This window comes from Echiichthys vipera (assembly GCF_963691815.1).
Source record: "Echiichthys vipera genome assembly, chromosome: 2".
In the NCBI taxonomy this organism is placed as follows: domain Eukaryota; kingdom Metazoa; phylum Chordata; class Actinopteri; order Perciformes; family Trachinidae; genus Echiichthys; species Echiichthys vipera.
Genome location: NC_139827.1, coordinates 10,680,051 through 10,696,030, shown reverse-complemented (window position 1 = coordinate 10,696,030; position 15,980 = coordinate 10,680,051). Strand labels below are relative to the sequence as shown.

General features: G+C 39.3%; 1 protein-coding gene across 2 annotated transcripts in view; it reads left to right on the top strand.

The window, feature by feature from the left end:
• arhgap10 (Rho GTPase activating protein 10) overlaps positions 1-15,980 on the top strand; it is a 50,805-nt gene that overhangs the window by 24,008 nt on the left and 10,817 nt on the right. For both annotated transcript variants that reach the window (XM_083937964.1, XM_083937963.1), the window contains exons 15-20: positions 3,063-3,147; positions 5,393-5,451; positions 6,993-7,098; positions 8,752-8,911; positions 12,454-12,595; positions 14,949-15,111. In XM_083937964.1, the coding sequence (XP_083794090.1) occupies positions 3,063-3,147; positions 5,393-5,451; positions 6,993-7,098; positions 8,752-8,911; positions 12,454-12,595; positions 14,949-15,111 (715 nt within the window). The remainder of the gene's footprint in view (positions 1-3,062; positions 3,148-5,392; positions 5,452-6,992; positions 7,099-8,751; positions 8,912-12,453; positions 12,596-14,948; positions 15,112-15,980) is intronic.

The window sequence follows — 15,980 nt, the reverse complement described above, 5'->3', positions numbered from 1 at the left end:
ATTCATTGGTGGGCTTGACATTCCACATATTATTGTGAATGAGGGTAAATAGAGATTTAACTTGCACTTAAATGTTTGCAAATGTTCACTGAATGACTACACAGATTAGGATGTTTTCATTAAGTTGCCTAGAAATGTAAGTTATGTTTTATCCCAGAAATGACAGAGGTAGTACTACTTCCACTCAAACCAACACATTCACAAACATTTCATGCACGCAACAGTTCACAGTGAGTGGGTGAAGCAAGCTTTAAACCCTGAAGAAAGACTTCGGATCCTCCCACTCCTCCTCTTTTTCATCTCTCACCCACCGACATGGCCAGGATCCAATCAGAGAGGACAGACTGATAGAATTTGAGTCTCCCATCATATTACAGTACACACATAGAGAGTGGCACCTATTGAATATCAGGCAACTTTATAACAGGAAGAACGCTGTAAAAATGAGCTGCATTCTGTCTCTGACCTGTCCGTTATACAGTATATGCCAGGACGTGGTGTTGGTCTCGATATGGCAACTGCTGAGTTAGACTTCTTAGTTCTATAGATATAATTGCAGAGTGAGGCAAATTTGAGGAATGCAATGATGTTTCCAAAAAACTACTTGATAAATTTCACATTTTCATAAGGCTTAAATGACCATTAATGGATTTAATGAACTAATTTGTTCCGGAGAGCTGACAAGTGCTGATCAGCGCAAGAGGTTTATGTTGCCCCTACTGCTGTTAGAACATGTCAGTTTAAAACAATATCTTGATGACTCTTGTTTACTTTGAAGGGTTGGTTCACTTAAATTATAAGAAACATAGTTTCCCGACTGTAACGCCTTCGATACTGTGGCTAGTATGCTCGCCACTTTGAGTCTGTGCCCTCTAGACCGGTGGGCTCTAGCCTGAGGGTCAGGACTCCCACAAGAGGTTGCAAAGCAAAACTAAGGGTCAGGTAACATTTGAACAGAATTCATTTGCACAGCATGTTGTCAATCAAAAGTAGTTGTTCCAAACGGCCACAGTCGAAAGAGGGGGGAGCAGCTCGGCTTAGAGAGGGGAGAGACGCGATATTGTTTAAATATAACAGGGCACATTTTCAGACAATCTCTTCTGGAAGCCATTCGTAATGTTGCACTTAGTTGTTCATGTTAAAAATGACAAAAATAGTTGTCCAAAGAAGGAAAAAAGAGAGCTAGAAAGAGAGGTACAACTCTGGTTGCTTTCTCACCTCCACGCTGCTGGCCAGTCACAGCGAGATGTGGGCGGAAATGTTAGTGAGGTTACAGTTATGGTCAGCCACTGGCCCCCTAATCCAATGTTGGAAGCATACAGGCATCTTAAGGTGTCACAAGATGATGGAAGCAATCCCTGACAAGGGGTTGCAAGTAGACATTGTTCCTTGTGAGGGATTTCAAGCCAAAAATGTTTGGAACCACCGCGTTAAGGGAGCTTCAGGCAGCTCCTACGATTCTCCGCAAGGTTGTGTAGTGGTGGGAGTGTCACTTAAATGGCCTGTTTGTGCGACATCCTGTTTCGTTCATGTCATGTTTGTTGTATTGTTTTCCGTCAGATCGTTGTTATGAACACTTAAAGGCCGCTTCATTTCACAGAGAGAAAGAAATGAGACGGAGGGACTAAGTTTTTTGCAGGAAACAGTCAACTATTACACAAACTCCTTAAGTACTTACGTTTAGTTTTTTCTTACCCTTATACATTTTTATAACTTTCTTGTGACAGTGATAGAGGCAGGGATGACTGTTGACTGTACGGGGCTGTCTGATTGCTTGTTATATGATGTCGAATTGCATTTCTCCAAAAGCTACTTTACCAGTTTGTATCCACTATACATCTCCTCCTTTTTTAAACTTTGGTACCACCATAACAAGTCCACAGCAAACGTCACACATCTTTCAAAGATGACTCTGCATATTTCTACAGCATATATTTTATTTGGCTTACGGTCAAGACAAAATGTTTGGTCAAGTTTATCTTTGACTTTTATTAAACACATTAGATCAGTTTGTCAATCCACCATAGTTTTTGGTGAAACTATGGTGGTGGTCAGAACAATTTCGCTAATATAGCAGATCTTTCCTGTGTAATGGATCTGTATGGCAAAAATAATTTTATGCATCTAAGGGTTTCATGAGAGCCGCAGTTCTAACTTTAGCTAAAATGCTTCAGTCACCACACAGAACAGTTACGTCTCCAAGGGCTTAATGTAGATAACTAAGGTAAAAAAACAAACAAAGAATCATATCTTTGAACTTGCTGCTTTGTGGTCAGCACTTTTATAATCAATGCTACTCCAACTGCTACTAACAAAACATTTTCTTTGTGCCCATGACCTAACCAAGTCCAAACCTGTTTGTGCTAGAGCAGACTACATAGCCTGTGCAGACTCCATCAATCTCAACACATACACATTTGCAGCCTTGGCTACTAACACTATTCAAAAACATTAGCTCTCAGAAGTTGATATTGGACAGACCGCTTTGTGGACAGAGCAGGCGTAGAAACACACAGTCCTCCTAGCTGCAGTGCTTAGATGAAATCCAAAAAATAAATGTTCATGCAACGCAGACCACCTACCACCCACGAAGTCTGTGTGGTGACCTGAGACCTGTGCAGTACATGTGCCTGACTCATACACGTTACACTTGCACATCCTCTGTAATTCATCAGAGGTTACTTAAGGTGTGACTAAAGCCCCCTGAATTTCAGCACAACACAGCCCTGGAGTCCCTGTGGAGCCAGTGAAGTAGTGAGGGATTAATTAAACTTGTAATGAGTGTAGAAGCAGCAGCCCTGTACAGCAGCTGTAACTTCCTTCCATATCCACTGGGGCTAGACTAGACGTAGACCCCCAAGGCTAGTAGCACTGCTTTTATCCTCATATGGCTAATTACAAGTTACATATTTATATTACACATTTTCACTTTCTATGCTGCCCACAAATTACAATGGCTTTGGCTGCTTAGTGTGAAACAATAGTTATCTGGTGCTTTATGTTGTTACCTCAGTCAATGAATTTTCTAGTAAGAAAATGTTTCATGATTGTGATTAATTCAGACGAGAAGAGCAACGAAGTGGATCTGACTACCAGCGAGGACTGGGACATTAAGACAATAACAAGTGCACTGAAGCTTTATTTAAGGTAAGGATCAGTTAGATGCAACACACTCTCACACATAGACAAATGCAAACCGTCTAGGGCTGTCAAATAATTGATTATTTGACAATTGATTAATTGTTTTTGTTATTTTTCAAGCAGCAATTCCCATGTTCACTGTTTTCTGCTGGTTCTTTTCTTTGTCATAATTATGTGATTGTAAATCATATATCCTTGGGTTTTGGACTGGTGGCTAAATAAATCTATATTTTCTGACATTTTTATGAACAGAACAATACAATTTTAATTGATACTTAAACTAATCCTTCCTTGCAGCTATCACTTTTTACCCAGTAAGCATTAAGGATATTGTTAATTTGGTGATAAATTCTAAAACCCCTGTGATCAGTTTAACTCACTCACAACAAAAATATTTGAAACTATTCTGAGTAATATGTCCCCTGAACACATTTTGACATGCAAGCAAAGTATCTTAATATTTTGTCCTTGTATTGATGCATTTAAACTATACATAGAGTATATAGAGTATATATAGATGGACGGCTTGACAGCTCCCCAAAAGTGAATCCAAAACATCTTGATTGCCCCCTGGGAGCTGGCTGCAGTATAGGTCGTATATTTTGCTTCCTCTGTGTTCTCAGGCCCTGTATACAGGACTTTTTTGGCTTCACTGTGGTACAGTGAGAGAAAGAGGAATCTTTATAAACAGTCTATGATTCAAACAGAGAATGTGGCATGACTTAATCAGTCCAGAAACACCTGTGCTTGGTGCATAGTTGATACAGGGTTGCTGTGTGTCTAGGCAAATCCACTGCTGACCTAAGACAAACCAAGTGGTTAAAGGAACATTTTCTTTGTATATCTCTTTTTTGATGAATATGATAGAGGCTCTGTTCACTTGAACATGAAACATTTAATCCATTGTCATCTCTGTCTTTTTATAAAATGAGTTAATTATGCAAAGTGCCTTTGCATAATTAAATCCTTGCAAGGTCACATTGCTTACTGTAGGCCTGTTCCACACTCACCAACTCCTTCCTGGTTGACAGATAGTGTGGGTGAAGTTCAAAGATTAAATATGCGGTTTGGCTGCAAGAAGCCGAGGCAGTTTTCATTTAAATGCCAATTTGTTTTTTAAACATGTTCGGTTAGTCTGAAAGCAAAGTTGTATTTTCTGAGTTTGGAATTTGCCTGTTTTCCTTACAAACACAATTAAATAACCCACAGTTATACAATTAAGCAGTGAAGGTTTTAAGTCCATCATCAGTGTCATTCACTACCAAAAAACGTGTTGATTTATCTCTTTTATCCTGCATAGTTAAATCATGTTTATTTTGCTGTAAGATAGTATCGTTGTGAAAAATAAGCCTAAATGTCAAATGAAAAACAGATTTCCCAAATATATTTCTCAGGATTTTATTAACTGATATGGGATTATTATAGATAAAGATTGATTTTAATCTGAAAATTGATTTTAAAAATACAACCCCAACCCTAATTGGTAGCAGATTAATTGACAGTGCTAAAATAAAGAATAAGAACATCAAAGCTGTTGAGGTTCCATTCAGTTTCTCTGTTATTTTCACAGCTGTTAATGAAGTGCTGTCATGAAATCCTATTATTAACATTTTCATGTAATTGCACGTGTTCACTGCTGTATAACAGGACTATTTTCCAACAACAAGTATTTTGATCAGAGTGTAAATGACAAGTCCTATTGAAACTGTAGTGCGTTGATTTTAAGCTTCGACCCTTTCAAGGTAGCAGTTTTTAATGGGTCGTGGGACTGTGTCACACTTGCAGTCCTCTCTCGTTCCAACTCCCAATGTAAAGGAGAGCTTCACTGTGATTTATTCGGGCAATACTCACTGTAACATTTAGTATTTTTTTAAACACTGTTTAAGCTAATGTAGCTTAAGCATATGTAATGCTATATTAAACCATGCTGAGTGTTGCTCTGACTTGCCTTTAACTTTGTGTCTGGCCTGCTGGAATGAAGCGGGGTCAATCTCCTCAGTTTCCTCTGAGGCTAAGTACCTTTGGCCACTGGCCAACTGCAGTGTGAAAGTACCTTCAGATGAACTTGGTTATCTCAACGTGTGCACCATCTAATTCCATCCCCTGGCCCGGCCACATTAATCATTGCTGTGTGCAGACCCTATAAAACAGTGTGCCGCTATTTCTGTCCCCCCTTGCTCACTTCAACTCTCATTTTCTCCATCTACCCCACCCACCCCACCCCTCTCTCTTTCTCTCTCTATCTCTGAAGGAGCCTTCCTGAGCCGTTGATGACCTATGGACTGTACAAAGAGTTTATTAGCCCTGCAAGTAAGTTTGACTAACTCTTATACCATCAGTTAATTTGAGTACAGACCATAATCAAACAACAGTGTACAAGTGTTGTATCAGTCTGAGCTCATTTTATGCTCTTAAGTTTTTGTTCTTCTTCAGTGAGTTATTGAAAACATGCAGTCAAGTGTAAAAGAGTTTAATTACTTTTAACTTGTTGTAAACTTTTACCAATTCTTTTAAGTGGGTAATAGTGGTCAATCCTTTAAAGTAAAGGATTCATCGTCTGAAAGCTATTTGGCTGTGTGTGCGTGTTGAATGCTGATAAGGATCCATCCACAGTCCTTTATCCTAATCTTTACACTTTTGAACACTTGATATGGGGCTAATAATATTTAATGCTATACTTTTGTCTTCTTACTTGGTTTAAGAAAGTTGTAGTCCCACCATCTGAGGACACTGTCTTCCTATTTTTCGTTAGAAAATTTAATATATTTGTTTTTGACTTCCAGTGAATACAGTTTACCCATTCTGGTTGCCCAAATAGCCTGTCAGCTGACTTTGGCTGAGACATAAATCTTTGATATTTCAGACTGTTTTATAACAATGACATTTATTAGCCATTCAAGGATCCCATGTGAGCTTACTGCCCATCTCCATATAATTTCTACCTGTTTTAATATGCTACTAAAATGTGTGGCCAAATAAGCCATTGAAGGTTAAAGCTAAAAGGTTTAAAATGACAAATATGCTGTAATTTGCATGCCCTCAAATGGCCCAGCGAATGACCTTGAAGAGCAAAAAGATGTATTTTTTTTTCCACCCACGTAACATCATTTATGTTGGAAATGTTTTTAAAGCAAGCCAAACTTGAATCTTATTACAACAAGTGCTATAATTGGATCAGGTTGACATTTTTATCAGGCACTCGCAATGCCCTCATAACGAGGGGGAAAAAATGGATTAGCAATGAATATTTTTTTGATGGATGACAGCATCCATAAGCAGCTTTTTCCATGTTTAAATCCTTGTCGTTCCCATAGTAATGATGTTTTGTGGGTCTGTGTATGTGTGTGTGTTTGTGTATGTGTGGGCGGTCAGATGCCCATGTGTGAGGAAATGTTTAAGAGATGATCTGGGGGGTTTAACACAAGTCTTTTATAAGGTAGCGACTGTAACGTAAAGCTATCTCCTTCGCCAGCATACTGGTCCCTGTTGCCAAATCCCGAGAGGCTTCAGACCATATATCACTTTCACACCTTTTCTTCACTTATTTAAACATGAATGTATCATCCTCCAATCCTTATACTTGAGGGTGATAGCCTCTGACCCTTGTGTCCTTAGAGGTCCAGTAGTTTTTGTTCAATTTTTAGTTTTTTTTTCAGAATGTATCCAAATAGTTTTTTAGGACTGTTTCTGTGCCTTAAACTGTGAATGTACACAGCTCAAATAAACAGTGTATCATTATCTCTTTGAATTAGCTAATGTTGTACAGTATTCCATCACAGCTGTGTCCCGAGGACCACAGAGAAAGGCTTGTAGTTTAATGCCAGTGCATGGCTGCTTCTGCGTTTGAACAGAGGGCGGGAGTCCAGAGTCTCGCATCCAAGCCGTCCACTGCCTGGTCCACAAACTACCAGAGAGGAATCGACAAGTCCTCGGGCTGCTTATGAAGCATCTGGCCAAGTGAGTGTTCATAGTTTCTTGGTCATAGTTCACCCAATCTCCACCCCCTCTCTCTCAGTTCTCTCTTCCTGTCTGTCTCCTCATTCTCACTCTACATGCTTTTTCTCTCTCTCTCTCCCTCACTCCCACTCTCTTCACTCCCCCTTCCCTGCTGTCACTCTATCTCCACTCTGTCTACTCAGTGCCTGCTGGTTAAGAAAATTGATGCCTCTAGCATCTTAACATTATTAGTATTATTATTTATTTCTTTTTTACTTTTTTTTAGGTAATTCTCATAAAATTATTAAAAGTTGTTGTGGGAGGATTGTGTAGCCTACCATACCTGTTTAGCATGCCATTGTGCAGCCCACCATGAAGTGCATCTCTCAAATGAAGTCCTCTCTTGAGATTACTCTATACACCCCTGGATAGACCACTATTGTGCATCACTCCATTTGTGAGATTAGATAGGAAGAAAGATTTGAGAAATAATGTTAGCTAACATTACAAGGTTTTACCTCAGCAAGCTTTTTATAAACTAAATATGAGCAAATTGAAGATAAGTAAATAATCCCTCTTCCCTGAGGCAGTGAAAGTCTGCTGGATCTTATTTCATAGAAACCCGCTGCAGAATCAGGCTCTGGTAAAAAGGCAGCGCTATTGAAATTGAATTTGGATTATCTAGCGTGAAATTCTCCAGACTGGAGAGACTCGAATATTTTTCTGAAGTTGGCATGTGTGCATGTCCTGCAGGGGAAGGAAGCAAAGCCAGAATTTCACACTCATATCTGAAATGGTTTCAGAGATGTTATAAATGTGAGTTGTCACCAATGTTTTGTCTTCAAAGGCATCCTTTGAAGCTATTTAAACTGTCTCTCTTCAGATGCACTGCATACTATCATATTTTGAGTGAGAAATCTTTTCACCTGTCTGTATAACTTTTTTCTTCAAAATCTTTCTTCACTTTTTTGGCTTCCTAAGATTAAGTTTCTTCTGCTGGTGTTCTGATTTCAAAACTGATTGACATTTAAATAAAACATCATTCCTCCATGTCAAATGTCATTACCGTTTTGTTAAAATAACCACAATAGCCACTGCCAGAAGTATTGATAGTTGTTGTTGTTGGAATTGATAAGGAAAACCATGTAGGTGGCATTTTTGTTTGAATGTTATAGTCTGTGTAGGGACCTGTACATGCGGGACAACTTAATGCTTGGATTGAGTTCTTCCTGTTGTTGGCACACACTGGGAATGTATATGTGACTTTTCAGTGCCTCTGTGATGTGATTGACACAATTTTGGATCATCATGTGAAACAGGAAAACTAAGAAGTAATGAATCAATATGATCAGGAGAAGGGTCAAAGTCATTTCTATAGATAGCAACATTTCATTATGTTTCTTGAGCCATTTTGGACTTTTGATATGCTTGCTCATTGAGAAATTAATATCAGCATTATAGGAAGAAACAATACATAGAATTTCCTGCAGTGCTTATTAGCAGAAGTGAGACACCTTGCCCAAAACAAAGACAGCCTGTTAACATTATAAAATGTGTTAAAATGTAATGTTCTCACTTTAGAACTGTTTCCTTCTGTCCTAAAAAAAAACATAGTAGTGAAGCTGAGTTAGTAAGTTGTAGTAAAACATGTCTAATGTGAGTTATCTTCCTCAGTGTGGCGGCTCACAGTAAACAGAATTTGATGACCGTGGCCAACCTGGGTGTGGTGTTTGGCCCTACATTAATGAGGCCACAGGAGGATACTGTCGCTGCCATCATGGATCTTAAGTTCCAGAACATTGTGGTGGAGATCCTCATTGAACACAATGAAAAGGTAACACTCAAGACTCAAGATTTGCCAGACATGCAGTGCAGTAAAGACTGTAATATCACAGAGTAATAAACTTTATACTGAACACTCTCTAAGTAGCAGTATATCTTCCAGTGGAAGTAGTTATTACAATGTATGTAAGAGCCTTTTCACACCTGAAAGTCTGAACCAAGGTTCATGTCTTTGTTACATTCTATACACTTTAAACCGGTTAGTTTTGTTTTCACATGCAATTATGCAAGACCACGCATTACGTGACAAACCTAGGTCCTGTCATCAACTACGTGAGCTTTGTCTCCCTATACTTTACTGATGTCCTCTCGTATCCTCTCAATGTTTTTTTCCAACTGACTCCTGCTCTCCCCATACTACTGCAGCTCATTGTTTTGTTGCATTGTTGAGAAGCAAGAAATTGGTGCTTTACTTGTGTCGTGAGGACCTGCAGCATTTATTCCGCGACAAACTGAAACCTTCATTGTACATTGACTTCTTCTTAACAACTTAACTGCTAATTTCTTCTCTCTTCCGATCACCCCAGCTCTGATCCACCCTCCCTCTCTCTTTTGCTCAACTACTCACTATGTACACCCTCAGTACTGATCTATAGATTCCTTGTTCTTATAACATGACAATAGCCTGCCAGAACTTCTTGTCATTGGTTTGGAGGTCCATCAAAGAAATGCTTTCTTACCGGCCATGTTTCGGTTTGATCCAGATCGAGACCATCCCTTTTCGTCAGACAAGAGTTCAGCTGTTTGGTCCAGCCGAGCTCTGTAAATAACTGTAAATAAATTTGGACAATGCAGCTCCATTTCCTCTCACCCAACAAAAGTGAAGCTAAAATATCCCGGCTACAGGCGATGCCATGTTGCTCGAGACTTTGAACTTGAAAGACCCGTCCATACGCCCAAATAACCAGTCAAAACATCAGCATGATAAAATCGAACTCAAATGACAGAACCATCTTTGGGACTTTTTAGTTTGGCCCATATCCCATCTACTAACATGGAGGGGATGAGACTTATGACCTAATATTACTACAGCCAGCCAGCAGTGGAGCATCTCGAGAATCGAGATGCTTTGTCTTCACCTTAGGGGAACTGTCAAGCCTTCCATCTTTATACAGATGTTATTCAATCTGGGGTCTGGACTGTGGTCCGAGGGTCATTTCACACCTGTAATTTTGGTTTGGCTCAAACTGAAAAGTCTGGTTTAAATGACGTAGTGTGAAAGGGCCCAAAGAATAGCAAAATGTCTTTTTATTGCATTATGTTCTTTTTTTTCTCCCAAAATGTCTGTTTTTAATTGGTCAAATCTTTGGGCACTGACTGCACTTTAATGAATCAGTCTTTCAGTGCAACACTTTGTGTCTAATTGTGTTTCCACTTGCCATCCAGGGCAGTATTTACTCAAAGATAGACACATGAGGAAACTCAAGTCCAATGATAACACCAAATCCAATCTGAATTAGATGGCACACAGCGCATTTGTGTGTATCTACCTGGTGTGCATTTACTTGATACTGACTGATAAAACATCTGCATGCAAAGCAAAAAATCTTATGTTTGGAAGTCCTGCTCTCTGCCCTGAGCGCTTTCTTACTAGTGTTAAGAAGTTAATGTTTTTTACTTAAGTTTCGATTTGACAGTTTCTGTTGGCAGAGAAGTGCACACACTGTACTGTACCTGACACCAGAATTTCATTTGGGCAGAGTAAGAGTCTCAATTAGGGTGGATGTGAAGCTCTTCTTTTCTGTAAATCCTGTTTCTTGAGGCTGTTTAGACTTGTGTATACTCGCATACAAATCTTGCCTATCCACACAAAGGTCAGTTTCTTTGAGCAAATGTTCCAGCAGTGAAAATGCATGATATTGGGTCCTTAGTAGTCTGTTTTCATATATGCATATTGTATTTTTACAGTATTACTTGCTTTACCAAAATAACAAGCAGTAATAAAGTTCTGAGATAATGAGACCTGTACCAAATTTGTCTTAAACCCATTGAGACAGCATACCCTTCACCCAGTTATTAAGGTACATAGAAGTTATACAGCAGTATGATATCCAGAATATTTTATTTGGCCAAAAGAGGGAGCCCCAAGTGCTCATACCAAGATTAAACACATTTTATTCTGTTCACTTCCAGTAGGGTGATTATTCTGTAGATTACCATATACATTTGATTACATTTGGAAGGTCCTTTGCTTGCCTAAATACATTGATTTTGTTTATGAGTCGTTTCATAACCTGTAGTTCATGAGATCATGTAATCTCCCCAGAATGTCATTAATCGGTGTCAATCCTCAAAGGGGGATAATTGTCCGTGTCAAAAGAAAAAAAAGGTTGGAGATTAGTTTTCTAATCTGTTTTGGAGCTGCACTCTGCCTAGAATCAGATGAAACCAGGAGCTTTTAGGGATTTTTTCTCCCTTCAGCTTCATAAAATGGAAGATGATGATGTGTGTTGTGAATAATAGCTCAACCAAAGCTCACAAATCTAAAATGTGGTGTGAGAGAATAAAGAGGCCTGGTAAAAAACCAATGGGGTATACAAATGTGCTTAAAAAAAAAACACCAGCAGCACTGTATACTGCTTGTCTCGAGACTACCCGGAGGTATCCAACACCGTCCAGGTGATAAAGGGATGTAGTGTTAGAATGCAGCATGAGCATTTTGGAAAGTACAGCGTGTTAGAGCAGGGGGAAAGTTGAGCAGACAGACAGACATGCATTAACTTCCCTCACAGCTTAGTCCCACTCTAGACTGTTGATACCCCCAGATACCAACAGTAGACTCTGTTTTACATTCACCTCCATCTGCAGAGAAAGGCGAGAGGGAGGCAGCAGAAACTCTCAGCCATATCAGATTTCTCACTTTTTCTATCTGCCTTTCTCCTGCAAACTTTCTCTCTCATGCCCCCTCCTCCGTGTCTGCCTCTCCCGTTCACACTCTGTCTCACTTTCTCTGCCACTTTCTCTCTCTCCTCCCTTCCCTACCTCCCTCCTCTCCACGCCTGTGATCCTTTCTGAGGCTCTGCTGAGACTTCCTCTCCTCTGCAGCCCTATTCTCTTTCAACTCTACATCTGAAGTTTATATGTAAACACGGACCGGTGTAAACAGGCTGTGCCAGTTGGCCAGCTCTTTTCGAGTCCAAACCCAGTTTATTTTACTCTTAACTCTTTCTGAGAGTGGGTCAATTTCTTTGAGGAGAAATGTCACCTTAACTTAGACCCAGATTTTTGGACGGGATGTGATTGAGTTGCATGTGGAGCTGCTCTTGTTTACTTTGGCACAAACAAAATCTTCTCACATGCAGTTTTTAGGGTCCAATCAATGAGCTGCTCGGCTCTCCCTAGGAGCACATGCTGTGGCTGCAAATGGCCTTTTCCATTCATCTACCTCTACATGAAGCCTTTGAGTTTTAAAACCCGTTCACTAAGTAAGGTCAGTTGAGGACATGCTGCTGCTGTTGCTACTCAACACTCTGAGTATCTGCACTGTGCTTTTGGTCTTGGTAGAGACTTATTGTATTCTCATTGTGTATTCAGATCTTTGCAGATGCTCCGGAGTCATGCCCTCTTTCACCTGCTGCCCCAGTATTCTCTGCTCCCACAAGGCAGTCCAAGAAGCTGAGTCGACAGAATCGACCTCTGGCTGTCTACAATCCACAGGCCCTAGATATTCAGAATGGTAAGAGCCATGTGCACCTGTTTATTTTCACACCTCTATTTAATATATATGGATATATTAAAGGAACCGAGTCAGGCAAAAGACACAAGATTATTATTATAGCAACTATTAGTAAGATCCTTCCTTTTTTGGTTTAAACTACCTTAGTGATCCAGAAAGTATGCAAAACACTTATTCATTTATTGTAGATTTGATAACGTGTTTGCGCTAATTAGTAATTCACGCACTTTAATTAATTACTTGTCTGCCCAAACTTGTAATATTTGTTTGTGAAAGACTAGTGTGCACAAATGAACATACAAATAAACAGTCTGTTATCCTGTAAAATATGTTTTCACGCATATGTAACTATGTAGTAGTGCTGGGCGATAATTCAGTATGACCACTAAACGTCTTTCAGTGGAATTGTTTTATCTAGGTATGATAATACACAATTTTGGCATCTAAATTGATAATGAGCACATACTAACTACTACTTTTGAGCATTATTAATTACTAGATTATGTACACAAATTACTAATTTTAGATCACAAATTAGAAACATTTTGTCACAAACTACACCCTCCAAAACTTAATTAAAATTAAGTTGAAGCAACGCGTCTAAAACCATTTCAGCAAAAACATTTCAATCTTCAAGCTCCTGTATTAGACTGCCAAACCATAATTTTAGCTGGTTGTACCCCGTGAACTGGGAACTGAGTGTATTTCCATTTGATTCCTGCTGGACACCTTATTTATTCACTTAATCATGATTAGGCTGTCTGCTCCCTAGTGACCACTTTACACCATAGCAGTGTCCACAGATGACACACTGAACTCAGTTGCCTCCTCTCTCTGTATTGCTGTTTGGAGAGAACTGCATCTATGACTTTGTGTGCTCTTGTTTTTTCTTAAAAATGCATGAAATTAAATACTACCTTACCTGGTAACCCAAACGATCTAACTCCAGCAATTTCTGATCCAGGGCCAATCAAATCCCTTCCCCTCCATACAAAAGGAATCTAAATCTGCTTACCAGATTGCCTCTCTTTACAGCCCTCATGCCAGCTTTTAGCATGGGGTATTTTAATATCAGGGAGGGATGAATGGCGTAATCCTTTTGTAACCTTTGTGTCTTTTATATGAGTCCCACATAATGGTTTTAAAGTAAGTTGTCTCGGCATTCAGCGGGCAAAAGCAGATTTAAAAAAAACGATGAAATGGTAGAAAGAATACTGTCTATACATGGGCGCCTTCTTGTGAGTCTAGCTGTGATATGCATGTGTCCAGTGCTCCTGTAGACATGACAACATACCATGTATAAGGGAGTGCAGTTTGTGTCATGCAGACAAATCATATCCTTCAGTAGATGATTTTAGATCAGTGGTATATCTGTTATTGATTTGCTTTTTTCATTCATTGGAGTCATGTTTTTATGTACCTGGCATATATAAGTCCGATATTCACTCTCTTTTAGCTCTGTTTGTGGTCTCTACAAACTTCTGAGTGAAATTTCTTGCTCTTACGCTGCTCAATGCTCCACTACTGTATATTCACCAGCTAGTCATCTGTCTGCTATTTGGTGCTGAGCAGGTAGTGAACACTGGGTTTTTAGAGTGTTTTCATGGAAACAGCTGCCTGCGGCAATGCGCATTGCAATTTGATACATTATTGTTATAAAATGTTCATGGAAAAGATGTGACGTTTCCAGCAGGAGTTACAAAGTCCCTTACATAAGGACATCAAATCTAATTCATAACGCAACATGTAATACCAACATTATGGCTGGTAATGTCTTTCTCATCACATACATCTGTAAATGCTCTGAGGAAACACCTGTATGGATGTGCAAAGCCTTTCTTTACAGTATTAATATTGTTATTACATGTGCTAACAATTGGGCCATAAGCCCAGCACCAGTTCAGTTCTACCTCAGGTAAATGTGGGCTTTTGGATTATGTGCTTTGATATGTGTTTGCTGATGAAAAAAGAAGAAAATGGTCCAAACAAACTACTTTTTTTCAAACATTAACAGTTGCTTCCCTGCCTCTCCCATCTCCCCAAAGTAGGATCTTTACTTGACAGTAAAATTGAAATAAAAGAGCTCCCTAGTGTTTCTTAGGTTCCTGTCTATGACTGCAGAGGTGTAGTATTATGAACAATGCAAACCTGATTGTAAGTGTTGCCTGTTTTGACAGCAGTTTGATTCATAAAATCCCACGTTGATGCAGTATTGCCTTATGTATTGATAAATTATTCAGCAGTCGTATCAGGCAAGCTATCATCAGTAAGAAGGAATAGGCTGACTGTTTTACAGTAGAAAAAAAATAAATGAAAAGATGTAAGTAATTAAAGATTTTATTTTTCACTCAAGTGTCAGTAGTGGGAGATTCCAGCCTAGCTACAGATGAGACATCAATGGGCAGCAATGAATCCGTATCGTCCCAGTCATCTTCAGCCTCGGCTTCAGAGATGCCTCCAGAAAAGAATGACCACCTACCACTTAGGGCCAGCCTCAGCTCAGGCAGCAACTCCAGGTAAGTGGTTCACCAATGCCGAAGTCCCCAATCAATATGTAACTTTGCTGCAGGCGTTGGTAGTGAAGTTAGTAGAGTCAAACATGAACCAACTTGGTTTACATTCAAATGTTGGCTGTGTACACTGTATGGATTGCAAGTAGATTTGCATATTTTCAATATTTTACAACTATTTCAGCCTCCACAGTTAAAGTTGCTCAGATACTATATTGATGCTGTATGTTGAGAATCCCTTCAGTGGTGCATCAGATCAATTGTACCCAGCAGGCTATTTGTTAAGATTCTAACTTGCACAAACCTCAGTCAGATAGAGGATCAATGAGTCAGGCAGACTAGACTAACATTTAACTCAACAACCCCTCTGTGCCTCTCTTTTTGAAACTAAGGGGGTGGAGAGGGCCTCTTCAAATCGCTTACTTATTATGCCATATTCATATGTTACCAGTCTTAGCAATCACTACCGTTTGATTTGTGTTGTAATTAACTGGTATCTGCGTCCTGGACAAAGTTGTTAGCCTGGTAATCAGTTGCCATTTTGTTTCACTCCCCTCATTCACATGGCGACTTATAGGTTTGGAACTGAGCTGCACAATTGCAACTTCAAGCCAGAACACTTTAACTACAGAAGCAAACTACAAGAATAATGTAAAGCCATTTATTATTAGGGATCGTCACTTTATGTGATGTCATTATTGTGATAATCATTGTGATCATTATTGTTGATTATTGTGAGTAACAGGAGTAGTAGTAGTAGTTTTATTTGGGAGATTTTACAGTTATATTTAATTTAGTCATAGTCAATACTGTTCAGTTAACCGATAATTTCCCATTTTTGTATAAAGAAGTTCATAACCAGTTGTTTATGCACA